Source organism: Zea mays, chromosome 1 (genome assembly GCF_902167145.1).
Source record: "Zea mays cultivar B73 chromosome 1, Zm-B73-REFERENCE-NAM-5.0, whole genome shotgun sequence".
NCBI lineage: Eukaryota > Viridiplantae > Streptophyta > Magnoliopsida > Poales > Poaceae > Zea > Zea mays.
In genome coordinates, this window is record NC_050096.1 from 68,063,702 (window position 1) to 68,079,971 (window position 16,270).

Consider the following 16,270-nt stretch of genomic DNA (forward strand, 5'->3'; position numbering starts at 1 on the left):
TTTGCTTTTGGGTCGGCCGTTGACTCGAAGGGCTCTGGGGAAGGATATAGCTCAGCTGCGATAGAAAATGTAAATAAGTTCGAAGTCGCAAAAATAAAACATAAAGTTAGAAGCTATTAAGCAATACCTATCCTCTTTTCTAGTTCCGCGGTTTTTTCAGCTGCCTTCATCGCTTCTTTTGCATCATGAGAATCGTTTTCACTCTTTTTTATTATCTCGTGCGCCATCTTTCGGCCGCCGTTCTCCCAGATGTCAGTAAAGAATTTTCCGCCCACTAAGTTGGCTTCGGCTGAAGGGTCTTTTGAATCTTCAATACTAAAAGTAGCTTCGGATTGAGCCAAAGTTTTCACATGGTCGCAGCCTGATTTCTCCAAAATAGCCATGATTCCTCGGGCACCTGAGAAAGCGCAGATATCCCCGCGACCACTCAAAACTTCCTCAAAAGCTTCAGCTTCGTTGCTGATCCAATCAATCGGGCCTTCAAGATCACCTCTTACGAAGTTGTCTTCGTTAGAGAGTGCGCCAACATTGGCGAAGCTAGTTTTTATTTTCTTAACACACTTTATAGACCTTTCATAACACCTTTCCTTGGATGCACGAAGCTCTTCAACGTTTTTCTCTAAATGATTTGTCCATTGTTCACTAATTTCTCGTTTAGCTTCTGCAACTACGCATTTTTCTTTAGCTTCAGCTAGCTGTTTCCGAAGATCTTCAATTTCGCGCTTCTGGGCCTCAGCTTGGGCTTTGGAAGCAGCCTCGTCTTCTTTTATTTTACTCACCAATGAATTTAATATTTTATCTTTCTCAAGACCTTCGTTCCTTAGCTCAATTACTTCGGAACGAAGGTTGTTTAAAGCCATGGTGCACCCCATCTTTGGCACTTTTTTGCGCTCTAAGGGCATTGCTGAGAATAAGGCTCTGCAAAAGAAATGTGATATTAATAAATAAACACACGAATTTCTAACCACGCAAAAAAGTGTATTTTCTCACCTTTAAGCTGTTATATGCTAAGCTGTCGGCCAACTCATCTTTTGACAAAACTAAAAGTCCATCTTCTAGAGTTGGGAATCTGAAGCTTCGTGCCATCTCCCAGCAGACAGATATCTCCTTGCTGTCTGGGAGACAATACAAGAAGTCTTCTTCTCCGCTGCCGTTGAATATCAACGCCCCTTTCAGATATTTTAATTTCTGGGCATAATGATGAGCTCCTCGTTTTTCTTCTTCAGATAGTATTTTGCCCGAAGCATGTCGCACAATATAATCAGGCAATTTGGAAGGTGCTTCGAGAGTTGAAGAAAGAATTTTTTTAGACAGAATTTGCTTTAAAGTTTCCTTTCTACTTTCTCCTTCGGTTTCTAAGGATTTTTCTTTGGCAGACTCTGAAGGTCCAGTTTTGATTTCAGCCTGGCGCTTTGTAGTTTCGCCTCGAGAGGCTGTTGTTTCAATTTGTGCTTTTTGAGCTTCGACAACTTTTTTCGGCATAGAGCTTGAAGACTTTATTGTCTCTAGTACATCCAAAACATTAACCATCCTTTTCCTTTTGGGGGTCACAGCCGGACCCTTCTGAGCTTGTGGCACTCCAACTTCTGCCGAAGGGCTTAAAACTTCTGATATTTTTGTCCCTTCAGCTTTCGACTCTTCAGTTCTTTCAACCTTCGGTGCTGCAGACAACTCTTCAGCTTCCTGCGCAGGTACAGGGTTTTTGGCTTCAGTAGCCGAAGAAGCCTCGCCGACAAACTCGGGCACTGTGGCCGGCTCAATATAGCGTGGCCGGTGCGTAAGAACCTTCATCTTTTTTCTCTTCGACGTTGGCTCACTAGGAGCGGCCAAAGTAACTTCCTTCACAGAAGCTGCACCTTTTCTTTTTTGACCCCGTATTGGGTAACGGTAGTCAGGATAGACGAACCCGATAGCATCGAAAACTCTGTTCAGCCTCTTCTTTTTCCGGCCTCCGAAGGCCGCTGATAGCGCAGTATCTTCTGCCTTTGAGTATGGTCCGAGCACTTCATCACTTGTAGCTTCAACACATTTCAACCAATCGTCGTCTGGCTCGATAAATTGGTCTACGAACCTGAAGGTATATTTTAGTCGAACCAGGCCACCTTCGTGTGGGTTGTTGATGGTTTCCTTCGGCATTTCCCAGTTAGCTACCAATGGCCATATCCTGTAGGCCACGTGCTCTTGAACTAAGTCCCTAGTCCCGATGAAAGAGCAGACTATGCCGAAGGCCCTCTGGCATTCTTCGGCTGCTTCATCCATTTCCACCTTTGGTTTCCAGAGGCCGAAACGCTGCCAGACAGGGCGCATGATGATATCTTTAATATCTTCTCGGGCCTTCAAATCATTTTTCACATAGAACCATTCCTTCATCCAGTCTCCGGGCCATCTCTTTCGAAAGGTTGGCACGAGACAGCTTGACCCAGATCGAGCACCGAAGCTATAACAGCCAAAATTGTTATGATATTGTTTTTTACTCCAGGGTTTCGTCTCATATAATAGCTCATGCATATTGCAGAAACTCTTTGCATTTGGCTCCAAACCTTGGCTCTTCACGGCCCATACGAAGATTCTCATCCTTATGATTGCTTCGGGAGTAATTTGATGAAGGCAGATTTCAAATATCTTCAAAACTTCAACCACGAAACTGCTTAGAGGAAACCGAAGCCCAGCCTTGAAGAAGCTTCGGAAGATCACGACTTCATTTTCCTCGGGAGTAGGACAAGTCTTCTCTCCTTCGCCAGCCCTCACAATAGACAAATCCCGAAAATATCTACCTCTCATATTGGCAAGATGGCTTTGTTTAATGGTTGATTTTCCAAAAACTGCATGGCTTGGCCGCCAGGGTCGATCTTCCGAGTCTTGTCCCCCACTTTCCGCATCATAACTGTCACTATCACCAGTATCTTCAGATAAACTTTCCAAAATTTCCCTTGTAATCTTTTCTGTATTTGTCTTTGATATTGATTCAAGAAAGCCAAGATTCTTCTCCTCAAGAAGGCTCAGCTTTGTTTCAGCAACAACTTTCTTATCTTCAGACATCTTCAGAAATGCTAAAAACCGCTTTTAAAGCCGAAGCTTAAAAAACTTACAAATTAAGCAAGTCTTGTTGCGCAAGAGCTAAAAACTGAGTAAGCAAGAGCAGATGGCAAAGAAAGCGTACCAAATGACATTGCGGTGTGCTCTTATTTATACATCTGGCGCATTGAGAACTGAAGGGTCCCGCTTGTCAGTGGTTGTTGCTATTCTAGCAAAGGGAAGGTGTTTTTTCGGGCCTTCGGCTCGGGGTCTTCGTCCATATCGCAATATGAATTTATCATTCTAACAAATTAATATTGCGAGGGGCTACTGTTGGGGGCCTTCGGCTTCCGAAGGTCCTCAAAAACATGATTTAACAATGTTTCTGGAGTACAATATGTGAACAGGTATCTTCGGACATGAGTTAAAACCACAACGTGAAGAAGCACAGAAGGGGTACGAAGGATGGCGCAGAGCCGAAGCTGTGTGGAGAAGAGCTTCAGCATAATAGCGGAAAGAGAAACCGACTTAAAGATGAAAAGGCTATTTAGACCTTGATGAATTATTATAGAGTTATTAGCTGATGTAAAGGGCATAGGTGTAATTTTACATGGGTTACGTCCCGTGCCTATAAATAGATGAACAATAACCCTGTACTGTTCACGCTGACTTGGCATTTGCTTTTGCGTCACGCTTGTACTTTTACCTTCTCTTAAGTCAAAGGTACATTTGTAACCCGATGTCATTCCTATTTTTCCATAGCAATAAAGTAGAAATGAGTTGATAATAACACATAACTGTTTATGTTATCTTTTATATTCCATGTAATTCCTTCTTCATTATGATATGTAATGTTTATGAAGGTATGTCCTTCATAACCTTCGTCCGAAAATCATTATATCCCAAGTAAAATAATGCTTTGAAGGACGAAGGACTTTAAGGTTTAATATTTTCTGTGTTGCCTTGTTCTTAACTCTTAGCATTTGATAACAAGTCTCCAACATTATAGATAAATTTAAAATAATAATATATGTGATTTGTCATATTTAATTTATTTATATTTAAATAGTTATAATTATACGACCTAGATGTTTCAATATAATTTGTATTTTACATATACATGTTATCGAATATTTAGAACCAGATAGAGAGTAATATTTAAAAATGGACTCAGATACATCTATGTAATACTTATAATTAAATCAGACATAAATATGTATCTATATTAACACTACAGCAAATAAATTCAGATATTGTATGTTTCGGATATTTGGAAATTCGCATCCATCACTAGCTCTAACGCATGATTGGAAAGTAGCACATGACGAAACACACAGGTCACCCATCCTCCTTGGGTCCCACCAAATCCAACGGCTGCTACAGGGGTACAGCGACGCGGCAACCTCCCGCGCCCTCCGGCTGTCTCTCCGACACCGCAACTTCACGTGAGAGCATTTATATAATAAAACTGGCTCTTAGGTTGGGTTTTAGATTAATTCTTTGTCTGTTTCTCTTTCGCCCTTTTATCTTGAAGCCCGTGTAACACTTATCTCTTGCAGAAGAGCTTACCCTCTTTTTTTTTTGATGTCTCTCCTCCAGATAATAAAAAATGTCATGTAAGAGCATATACAAAGGGTGTCTTTAGCTATATGTTCGAGTGTCTAAGGAGAAAAATTTAAAAAAACTCAAGACATGTATTTTGACAAAGACACCGTGACTTGACTCTATGCTCGAGACAAGAGACTAGCTTATTGGTCAATTTAATTTATTGAATGCTCTGATTGATATAATGGATATAGTAAGACATATGTTTTAGACACATCTACTGTATTATATTATGTTTTAGCTGTGTCTTATATTTAAAGTACTATTTAAGGTTGTACGTGCTCTAAGGACATGTACAACCTAGAGTCCTAGACACTGTTACACGGTACTTTAAGTATAATACATAACTAAAACACAACATAATATAGTGGGCATGTATAAAACATATGTCTTACCATATTCATTTAACCAATCATAGTATTTAATAAATTAAAGCGACCAATTAGCTAGTCTACTATCTCGAACATAGAGCTAAGACACTGTGTCTTCGTCAAGATACATGTCTTGAGATTTTTACATTCATCCCTATATACACATTCAATCATCTCTCTGTGCACATTCAAAAATATAACTCAATACACACATTATACATGACTTAAGTAGACATACAGCCATTATAGTGTGTTTGCTCTCACGGGCTCCCAGCACACAAGCGAATCCTCGATCCGCGAGCATAGGTCATAACCAATCGGAGCGCAGCATTCCAAGCTGGCGATCCTCGCCACGAGCCTAAAGCGCTCCTGGCCGTCCGATAGCATCAAAGAAACACACTCACAACCGATCCAGACGGCCCACCCAGCGCGAACCGGATATACCACACGGATGCCGCTCTATAAATAAGACCCCGCGGCCAGCCTACTGTACTTTTCCGGCCTCCCATTCCTCGCGCGGCGACCACCCGATTCGAAGCGTGCGGAGAGACCGAAGAAGCGGGAGAGGTATGACTCGAGCCCGTTCCCTCTTCCCTCTTTCGGCGGTTTCGTTAATTCGAGAAGGCGGCGTTCCGTGGTGGTTCTTGCGATCGTGTGAATTTTGCATGTTTTATTTTTTATTTTTTTTTGACTCGACTCGTGCGTTTTGGGGATCGGCCGAGTTGGGGCTTCCGCTGGATGCACTGCAGCGGCCGGCGGCTATGGTGTGCTAGGGTTGCCTTTCGGTCTCCTTCGACTTGCGCGGATACTGCTTGTCACGCGTCGGTAGGGGTACTTCCAACTGGGTTTGGGTCTACTGGTTGGGTACTGTAGCGATTATGGAGGTGATCTTGGCAGAGCTATTACGATCTCTTGCAGGATCGTGGTGCTGCTAGGTTTTGTAGGTGAATGTAAGGGTGGTTGTACTCATGGCTCTAGCGCCCTTTGGATTTTGTTGTTATTGGAGATTTAAGTGGTTCACACATTGGATGCTACTCGGAAGTTCGTATATTAGAACTTCTGATTTATGGACTCGGCTATTGTTCTTCCATTTAGTTGTAGCGATCCATGCTTTTATTCTCTCGTGGAATTGCATCCTCCATCTTGATTGTAGGTAGGTGAATTTAGGGCTTTAGTGCTTATTCACATAGTTCACTCACTCTCAGGAATTTAGGTAGGTTAATTTATGAATTCGACACATGGATGTTATGGTAGCTAATTTGGATTGTATTTAATGGTCTGTAAGTGATTTGTTATGTAATACCGATTATATATTTTTTGTTTTCTGTAATTCTGTTTGATTTAGTGGACTTGGTTAATTTACTTGCCCCTGTCACACAGCTGACGCTTTTTTTATTTCAATCCACCAAGTCAGCTCATGATAATAGCCGACAGGTTGTCTGCTAATCGAACATTTTATTAATCAGGTCGTTGAGTATGATTTAATGGTTTTTGTTTCTTAAACATTTGTTACTAGTCATGGTGTTATTTGGAGTACTGTTCTATAGGGCGGTCCAGTTATAGTGCTAGTTGTTCAGTCAACAAATATCTTCAAATTCTATTATATAGTATTAGAAATATGTTTGAACAAAATGCTTGTTGTTCTATTGTACCTGAACTATCTTATATTTCATTTATAAATAATGAAATAATGATAACCAAGGTGACCGATTGGAAATGATTATAGCTGAGAGTTATTGTATCCAGTATTATTAGTAGTTTGTTTTACACAGCAGAAATTAAGAAATCTGTGCATTTGCTGATATGAGAACAGAAGGTTACTAGCTGTTTTTGGTTAGATTTTGGGCCCCTGAATACATTGTGATGTTTTGCCCCCTCGATTAGTGCAGATGGCTCGTACCAAGCAGACTGCTCGCAAGTCCACGGGAGGGAAGGCTCCCAGGAAGCAGCTTGCCACCAAGGTAAGGTTCTTTAGATAATGGTACCATATTGTCCTTAATTTGTTTTTTTTGATTTGACCCTGATATTGGATCAAGATATGACTGAATTTGCCCTTTTGGCTATTCATATATAGGCTGCCCGTAAGTCTGCCCCCACCACTGGTGGAGTGAAGAAGCCTCACCGCTACCGCCCTGGAACTGTTGCCCTCCGGTGAGTAGAACATCATTGGATTCTTCCGTTGAATATGCTGTTATGCTGCACTACTGACATGAATGTAATTTATCAGTGAGATCCGCAAGTATCAGAAGAGCACTGAGCTGCTGATCAGGAAGCTGCCCTTCCAGAGGCTCGTCAGGGAAATTGCACAGGACTTCAAAGTATACACATATCTCAATTCAACTTCTAGAAGTACATTTATATCATTGTGTCAAGTTGTTGATGGAACATATTGTTTTGCAGACTGATTTGCGTTTCCAGAGCCATGCGGTGCTTGCCCTCCAGGAGGCTGCTGAGGCATACCTTGTTGGCCTGTTTGAGGACACCAACCTGTGCGCCATCCATGCTAAGCGTGTGACCATCATGCCAAAGGACATTCAGCTGGCAAGGAGGATCCGCGGCGAGAGGGCCTAATCGCCACCTCAAACATCGTGACAAAAACATGAAGTCCTGGGGTTATTGTTAATCTGGTGCCATTGTAAGGACATATGAGTAGGGTTTGTTTTGTGGATCGCAAGTTTCTCTTCTGCTACTGTTGCTGCTACCTTTGCTGGTGTTATTGCTAGGGTCGAATACTTAAGTTAACTATGCGCTGACAGTCTGGACTAGCAGTGTTATGTGCGCTGCTGGACCTTGCGCGCAATGCTGTGGCCGATTTGTTCGTTAATGTCAAGAATTGTGTTACAGTGCGTGTATATATGTGTGTCGCCGCATTTTTATTTTTGAGAATTGTTTTAAGCTGATGTTTCGTCACCTGCTCCCTTCGCGTCTTCTACCTCTCCATCCGTCTCCAAGTCGGTTCATGATTTGTGGAACGCCAGGTACAGGGAGAAGTTTGGCTTCGTGTTCATGATGTGTGCCTCTGGTAGGACTGCCCCCGAGGTCTTGGCTGAGCTTAAGGTCTGGATACATCATGTTCATCTTTAGATCCAGTGTCTGTTTTCTGCACTTTGAATTTCTACTCCCAGAAGCACTCAAAACTTACAGAATTATGCTAAATCCTTGCTATTGCCCTGCTTTTAGCTTGGGTAATGAGGTGTTGTCTTGTCTAGACTTGGAGGGAAGTTTTGACGGCTCATAGCATTGACTTGAAGACTGAAACACTACATTTCCTTGTATCGTTGTAATGGCCTAGGTTTTATCCTCCTATTTCGTATACCATATCTCTTCCGAGAACATACATGTGTCAATTGTACAATTGCAAAGCTTTTGTAATTTCCTAGGTTCTTGAGGGTTGCTCTCCACTAGAAGCCACCTTTCATCTGTGCACCCGACAGTTTGCCATCTGGGTGCAACTTTTTCCCCAAATTAAGTTGACCCACGCAATGTCCTAAGATTCCAGTGTTGATCGTGTTGTTGGCGATCCTCACCGAAGCGCGGATCATCGTCGGAGAAGAGTTTGGGTAGCGCCATCTTGCTTGATCATCTGCTGCTGGAGGACATCGGCCATCGATAGGAACAGGCTGCGGGTAGTGTCTGGAAAATGGTTTCCCATCTGCCAAGAGCCCAAGACACGGTTGGGCAACTCTCTAGGTGGGGTGGGGGTTCTCCTGCATTAACAATGTCAAACGCAGCAGCCATGTGCACCAAACAACACACTACGTGCCATGGATCCTCCTCCTCCCTTGCTATATATTCCATTCCATGGCTGGGGCGGCTGCTAGCCTGCTACTCGATCGTTCCCACGTCACTCCACCTCCGCCTCTTCTCTTCATATTATTTTTTTCTCTCCCCTCTTCACATCACCGTCGTCATCGTCACGCGCACGCCGCCCCACTACCGTCCTCACCGCCGAGCAGGAACCACGCATTTTCGTTCTCTCTCCACGCGCGAGACAGACGACATCACATTATTCACGTCCATGGCACCCACGCCGCCGACCAGCACGAGGCCTCGCCGCCACCACACGATCCTCCGCCCGCCGCTGGCACTCGCGCTCGCGCTCGCCATTGTCCGCCCCGCCTCGCCGCAGCTCCTCCAGCCGCCGCCCGGCGCCACCGTCTCCAGCGCATTCTCGCCACCGCCGTCGCCACCCGTGGACGGCGTCGGCGGTAGGTTTGCCGTCACCACCTCGCTCCTCTTCGTCGGCCTGATCGTCGCGCTCTTCCTGCTCGGCTTCTTCTCGGCCTTCCTCCGCCGCCGCTGCGGCGCCGGAGCCGACACGCGCGGCCGCGGGGGAGGGGGCGGTGTCGGTTCCCTGGCCGCCAGCGCCGGCGCCGCCGCGGGCGCGGGGCTCGACGCCGCAGCGATGGAGGCGCTGCCGGTGCTCACGTACGCGACGGCGCGGGCGGTGAGGGCCGGCCGCGGGGCGCTCGAGTGCGCGGTCTGCCTCTCCGCGTTCGACGCCGCCGGCGAGAAGCTCCGCCTCCTCCCCGGGTGCTGCCACGTGTTCCACGCCGCGTGCGTCGACGCGTGGCTCGCGGCGCACGTCACCTGCCCCGTCTGCCGCGCCGATCTCTCCGACCCGGCCGTCGCCGCCGCCGGCCACGTCCTGGCCGCTGACCTCGCCGCCGACACGGTCGTTGTCGTCAACGTGGTGGACGGGCCAGCTGCTCCTGCCGCAGAAGCTGCGGGACAGGACGCCACGCCGTCGGAGACGGCCGAGGACCGGTTCACGCTGCGCCTGCCGGAGAGGCTCAGGCGGGAGATCGACGAGGCCAGGCGCCTCCGCAGAGCGCTGAGCGCGTCGACCGCGCTGCCGAGCGGTGGGCCGTTGGCGTCGTCGGCAGCAGCGCCGCGCACAATGTCGGCGGCACGCCCGAGCCGGCGATGGTCGGGGCTGCTCCGGGCGTTGTCGGGATCTCGGCGGGTGAGCGAGCCCGACGGCCATTGGAGGGTGGTGCCGTTGCCTACCGGTGCTGGCAACGGGGAGGTGGTGCAGGAGCAAGACGACGTGGACAAGTACTTCAGCCTCACGTTCGCTGGCTTCGTCATCGACGGCGACGTGGCGGCTGTCGACTGGCATCCGGAGGTTTTTCACGTCTCGACTGGCGTTCCGGCCGCGCAGCGGTGAAGGCATCAGAAGGGTGTTTGTTCGTTTCAGCGATCCTGTACATACTACAGTTAGAACCGCATGCTCTTCTCCGTCTCCTTCTCCGTCTACCCTCGCCGGAGCAGGCGTGTTCTTCTTCTTCTTCCTCCAGTCAACTGACCAACTCCATTAATTCTCATCATTTTCCAGGGACGGATGGAACTCTTGCTTGCCGTCCTCCCTCCCAGTCTTTGTGCAGAGCCAGTCCTGTGTTCTGCATACAGTCTTTGTATTCTGAAACAGGGTTGCTAGCTTGTCTCCATGCTGAGTTGTCTCCATACATAATCCTAATTTGTATATAATTATAACCGAGTTATTGAATAATACCACTGCTTTGAGGAATATACTAAACGTAGAGCCTCATGGAAAAAAAAAATCCTTCTGCCATTTCTTGACGACGATGCATGTTAACCTGCTGCCGCTGCTGGAGTGCACGCGTCAGCAGTAGCATTGCGGAAAGTGTCCGTTTACGTTTCTCAAGTAAAGCACTAAACACAAGAGCACAGCCATTAAGTAAGCGGTTATGCTTCACTGTCCCTCAACCTAAAAATATATTATATTACAGTTCTTCATGCACTAGATACACCTAAGGCCTTGTTCGGCTTGCTAGTATTTAATACACTTTAGGATCTAATACACGGTGGGATTGAGTGAATCCATGTCATGTCACATAAACCATGTGTGTTTTCGTTACGGCTGGGATTTAATACGTGGCTTATTTTTCACTATTCGCTTATACCACATGGATACAAATGTATTAGCTGTGAATTGTTCGCTTCCACACTAGTATAGTGAAGTCCATGTTTTTTTTAAATGCAGTTCATGTTCGCTTAGACACTAGTACAGTGAAGTCCATATTTTTTTTTTGCAAAATGTAGTCCATGTTCGCTTCACTCTAGTATAGTAAAGTTCATGTTTTTTGCAAAATGCAGTCCACGTTCAACAAAATGTAGTTCAATGCAGAAGCATGAACAACAGAAGCATGTACAGCTGATCTAGTTCTAGCTGTAACGTATTTCAGTTTAAAGCAGTTTAAAGCATAAACAAAATGCAGTTTAAAGCAGCATCCTCATCTGCATCTGGAGCTTCAGCTTTTGTGCCTTCTTTGTACTAGCACCATCAACACCACTTCCTTGTCCTGCATGCAAGTGTTTTTGTTCAAGTTATAACGAGTAATAGAAGATGAATTTTTTATGCTCGGGTCGAAATTCTTGCAAGCAAAATAGAAGAACTGCATGCAAGCAAAATAGAAAATAAAGGGGACCCTAAGGCTGTCTCCAGTAACGTCCTCTATATTCATCCTCTATATCCGTCCTTTACAGTCTTCTCTAAAAGATTCCACCCTCTATATCTCCTTTCTCTCCAACAACGTTCTCTAAATCACGTCCTCTATACTCAAATATCTATATTAGAAACATTTTTTATTTTTATTTTTTGTACATACGTATTTGTCATACTCTCAAATGTATTGTACATATTTTAGTTTTGCTAAACCGGTTATTTAAAGTATTGAAATGGATAGAAGATCGTTTAGAGGAACTCTATATATAGAGAATCCAGCAGCGTCCTCTAAATTTAGAGAACCGTTTAGAGGACGCTGCTGGAGGGCGTAGAGGACCATTCGATCCTCTATATTTAGGGTACAGAACCCTTTAGGGTCTCTTGTTGGAGCTAGTCTAACACAACTTTTTTACTATTTTTCTCCTAGAATAGCAACCCCTGTATCTAATGATACTCAATTCCATAGAACAACATGAAGGAGGATACTTAGTTCTTAGGATATTAACAGATATACTACACATAAAGTATGCATGCGTCATTTTAGAAGAACAAATACCTAGGATGATCGAAATATTTGAAGTCAGCTTGTTGGAGATGCTCTTAGCTTCTAGAGATTTACTAGCTTAGTTTCAAAAAATAAATTAAGTCATGAGGCAGATATGCTCAATTACTTTGATTCAACATGTCATGGCATAAAGAATGAGACATATATGCTCAATTACTTTGATTTCAACATGCCCTGGCATAGAATGAGAGAAGAGAGGAAGGAAGAGAGCATACCAGCTAAGCCATCTCGTTTCTCAACCAAATCAGTGCAGACTCAGCATCATCATCGCAGGCACTCAACAAAATTTGCCTATTGTCAAGGTCTTTGAAGGCATTGTAGGCTTTTGCTTTTTCCTCCTTTGTAACTTCCATTGTACCAAGAATGGATATGCACTTCTTGATTGAGAAGTCTACAGCTTGACTCACTTCCTTTTCCTCCCTCTCTTTTGCTAGATGTGTGGCTTCTTCCTCAGCTTGCTTCATTCTCATGTCAATGTATCTTCCCATTATTCCTTCTAGGTTATCACCCTTTTTATGCCTCTTTGTCCTCGTTTCCTCATTGTTCCCTCTTGCAGCAGTAGTCCTTCTCTGTGGCATCGGATCATGTCTTTCACTGGTTGCATCTCCTGCCTTAACTACATGGACATCATCTTCTTCATGTGCAGGCAAGATTTCTTCCAATTCATCTTGTTCATGTTCTATGTTGAGAAATTCATCTCCATTTCCTACTTGAGTAAGATCTGGAAGTTGGGTGGAGGTGTAGTTGTAGGTCCCTTCAGCTGTTTGCCCTGCACAATGAAGTTTTACTAAAAAAAGGTAGACAACATAACATATTGGAAAAGCATGCACATTGTAATGAGACTAACCATCATAAAGCTCCCCCAAGGCCTCATATAGAGGAAAAGACTTGTTGCAGAACTTTTTAGCCTTAGGATGAGAAGTCAGTATATTTTTCCATAAAGCTGGGTCAGCCGTAATCCTCCCTATCTTCTCATCAAAATGAGCTCCACTTTGATTCTTTGCATCCTTTAGAAACCTATAGTCCCTTTTCAGCTCTCTTTCCTTATCTTGTATTTGTGTCTTTGTGAAATAGACATATTGTTCCCTCTGATGAAATTCCTTGACAATTTTGTTCCATGCTTCTGTTGTCCATCCATTTTGACCCCTATAATCAGCTGTTTTGTGCTCATGCAAGAGGTCCACAAGAGTTTTCTCTAGAGTTGAGTTCCAAGCGGCTCTTAATTTCTCTACATAAGACAAGGAAGAAACACCAGTTGCAGAATTCCAAGAGGCTCTTAATTTCTCTTGATTTGTCTACTTGCATACCTTTTGGAGAACATCCATGCTTTCTTGGATCACCAGCTTTAGGAGAAGGCTTCTTTGTTGCACTTTTTGATAAGAACATGTTGATTCTTGGAGAACCCCTTCCAAACATGGCTACACAGATAAGTTGCATAAGTTTGATAATCAGAAAAAAATGATTCTCCAAATGAGAGCACCTAGAGGGGGGGGGGGGGTGAATAGGTGATCCTGTGAAACTTAAACTTATCACCACAAAAACTTGTTAAGTGTTAGCACAATAATCGCCAAGTGGCTAGAGAGGAGTCTCAACAAAACGCAATACCACAAGAGATCAAACACAGAGATGACATAGTGGTTTATCCCGTGGTTCGGCCAAGACCAACGCTTGCCTACTCCACGTTGTGGCGTCCCAACGGACGAGGGTTGCAATCAACCCCTCTCAAGTGGTCCAAAGACCAACTTGAATACCACGATGTTTTGCTTTGCCTTTCAATATCCCGTTTGCGAGGAATCTCCACAACTTGGAGCCTCTCGCCCTTACACTTGAGATTCACAAAGAAATACGGAGTAAGGGAGAAACTAGCAACGCACACAAGACTCAAAATCAGAGCAACAGCACGCACACAAGTCGCAACAAGAGCTCGCAACACCACTCAATGAGTTCACAACTTAACAAGAGCTCTAGATGCTATCACAATGAACCAAATGCGCGGAATCAATGTCTTGGTGCTTAGGAATGTTGTAGGAATGCTTGGTATCTCCTCCATGCGCCTAGGGGTCCCTTTTATAGCCCCAAGGCAGCTAGGAGCCGTTGAGAGCAATTCTGGAAGGCCATTCTTGCCTTCTGTCGTCGGGTGCACCGGACAGTCCGGTGCCCGATTTCCTTCCTTAAATGGCGAAGCCGACCGTTGGCGGCCTTGGAGCCGTTGGCGCACCGGACATGTCCGGTGCACACCGGACAGTCCGGTGCCCCCTTCCGACCGTTGGCTCGGCTACGTGTCGCGCGCGGATTTCGCGGCCGACCGTTGGCTCACCGGACAGTCCGGTGCACACCGGACAGTCCGGTGAATTTTAGCCGTACGTCGTCGGCGAATTCCCGAAAGCGGCCACTTCGCTCGAGCCAGTCTGGCGCACCGGACACTGTCCGGTGCACCACCGGACAGTCCGGTGCTCCCAGACTCAGCAAATTCTTGGCTGCTCGAAGCAAGACATTTCCAATTGGATTTATCCTGTTTCCAGCACTTAGACACAATACATTAGTCTATAAAACAATGTACTAAGTCTGAGAAACATACATTTATCCTTGATTTGTACTTTGTCCACCTCTTTACACTTAGGCACTTGTGTTGGGCACTAAACCACCAAAATACTTAGAATTGGCCCAAGGGCACATTTCCCTTTCAATCTCCCCCTTTTTGGTGATTTATGCCAACACAATATAAAGCAAGTAGAACAAGTATAAAATCAAATCAAATTAGAACTCAAAATTATTTTGATTCAATTTTGACATATATGGATCACTCTATGCCACCACTTGGTTTGTTTTTGCAAATCAAACTCAAATTCCTATCTCTAAGTCAAACACACATGTTAAGACATAAAGAGAGTCATTCTAAGAAAAATTGATTCAAGATTTCAAAAACTCCCCCTTTTTCCCATAATCAACACTTTCTCCCCACAAGAGGCCAACTTTTGACCTAAGAGACAATAAAAGAGTTTTGACAAACCAAAAGCTCTAATCTACTATTTTCAAAATTTCTCAAGTGGTAGCTGATCCATTTATCGCTTTGGCCTTTATTTTCTCCCCCTTTGGCATCAAGCACCAAAACGGGATCAATCTTGGCCCTTTTAACCCCATTGCCTCACCAAGATCTTCAAATAAGAACACAAAGGCAATAAGAGTATAAAGATGAACCTGGAGAAGTTACTCTTTTTATCGGAGTGCAGTGGAAGTCTTGCATGGTCCAAGTCCACCTTTTCCCTTTCAATTCTCCTTGGAGACTAAAGCAAGCAAACTCAAGTATATGGTTAATCTCAAAGGGTCAAGTTGTAACACATCTCCCCCTAAAACTGTGCATTACTTTGCAACGTACTTGTGAGGTCCAGGGAGTGTTTGTACAACTTGAGCACCATACTAAACAACAACATGCAAAAAAGGAACATGATCAAAAGCATAAATACATATATGCTACAATTCAATCCAAGTTCCGCGAATCTAAGACATTTAGCTCACTACGCAGCCTGCAAAAGGTCTTCTCATCTAGAGGCTTGGTAAAGATATCGGCTAGCTGGTTCTCGGTGCTAACATGAAACACTTCGATATCTCCCTTTTGCTGTTGGTCTCTCAAAAAGTGATGCCGGATGTCAATGTGCTTTGTGCGGCTGTGCTCAACAGGATTTTCCGCCATGCGGATAGCACTCTCATTATCACATAGGAGTGGGACTTTGCTCAGATTGTAGCCAAAGTCCCTGAGGGTTTGCCTCATCCATAGTAGTTGCGCGCAACACTGTCCTACGGCAACGTACTCGGCCTCAGCGGTGGACAGGGCAACGGAAGTTTGTTTCTTAGAGTTCCATGACACCAGGGACCTTCCTAAGAATTGGCACGTCCCTGATGTACTCTTTCTATCGACCTTACATCCAGCATAGTCGGAATCTGAATATCCGATTAAGTCAAAGGTAGACCCCTTTGGATACCAGATCCCGAAGCAAGGCGTAGCAACTAAATATCTAAGAATTCGCTTTACCGCCACTAAGTGACACTCCTTAGGATCGGATTGAAATCTAGCACACATGCATACGCTAAGCATAATATCCTGTCTACTAGCACATAAGTAAAGTAACGACCCTATCATTGACCGGTATGCTTTTTGATCAACGGACTTACATCCTTTGTTGAGGTCGGTGTGTCCGTCGGTTCCCATCGGAGTCTTTGCGGGCTTGGCGTCCTTCATCCCAAACC

At 44.8% G+C, this 16,270-nt stretch overlaps 2 protein-coding genes across 2 annotated transcripts; one reads left to right on the plus strand and one right to left on the minus strand.

The window, feature by feature from the left end:
- The first annotated feature begins 5,266 nt into the window (after positions 1-5,266).
- LOC100192746 (histone H3) lies at positions 5,267-8,302 on the plus strand. The gene is made up of 5 exons (NM_001137945.3): positions 5,267-5,558; positions 6,881-6,952; positions 7,066-7,142; positions 7,219-7,309; positions 7,392-8,302. The coding sequence occupies exons 2-5, from the start codon at positions 6,881-6,883 to the stop codon at positions 7,560-7,562; spliced, it is 411 nt and encodes a 136-aa protein (NP_001131417.1). The 5' UTR covers positions 5,267-5,558; the 3' UTR covers positions 7,563-8,302.
- Positions 8,303-12,243: 3,941 nt separating this feature from the next.
- On the minus strand, positions 12,244-13,459 carry LOC103644698 (uncharacterized). Its single transcript, XM_008667863.2, has 3 exons — positions 13,333-13,459; positions 12,873-13,253; positions 12,244-12,794 (listed from the first exon to the last, which is right to left on the minus strand). The coding sequence occupies exons 1-3, from the start codon at positions 13,439-13,441 to the stop codon at positions 12,244-12,246; spliced, it is 1,041 nt and encodes a 346-aa protein (XP_008666085.1). The 5' UTR covers positions 13,442-13,459.
- Positions 13,460-16,270: the final 2,811 nt, after the last annotated feature.

Bases quoted from the DNA above. Each gene is read 5' to 3' on its own strand.
- LOC100192746 (NM_001137945.3), top strand. From the start codon at position 6,881: ATGGCTCGTACCAAGCAGACTGCTCGCAAGTCCACGGGAGGGAAGGCT. The intron at 6,953-7,065 runs GTAAGGTTCTTT...ATTCATATATAG, and splicing joins GGAAGCAGCTTGCCACCAAG to GCTGCCCGTAAGTCTGCCCC. The intron at 7,310-7,391 runs GTATACACATAT...ATTGTTTTGCAG, and splicing joins AAATTGCACAGGACTTCAAA to ACTGATTTGCGTTTCCAGAG.
- LOC103644698 (XM_008667863.2), bottom strand. From the start codon at position 13,441: ATGTTTGGAAGGGGTTCTCCAAGAATCAACATGTTCTTATCAAAAAGT. The intron at 13,254-13,332 runs GTATGCAAGTAG...TGTCTTATGTAG, and splicing joins GCATGGATGTTCTCCAAAAG to AGAAATTAAGAGCCGCTTGG. The intron at 12,795-12,872 runs GTTAGTCTCATT...TTCATTGTGCAG, and splicing joins CTTGGGGGAGCTTTATGATG to GGCAAACAGCTGAAGGGACC.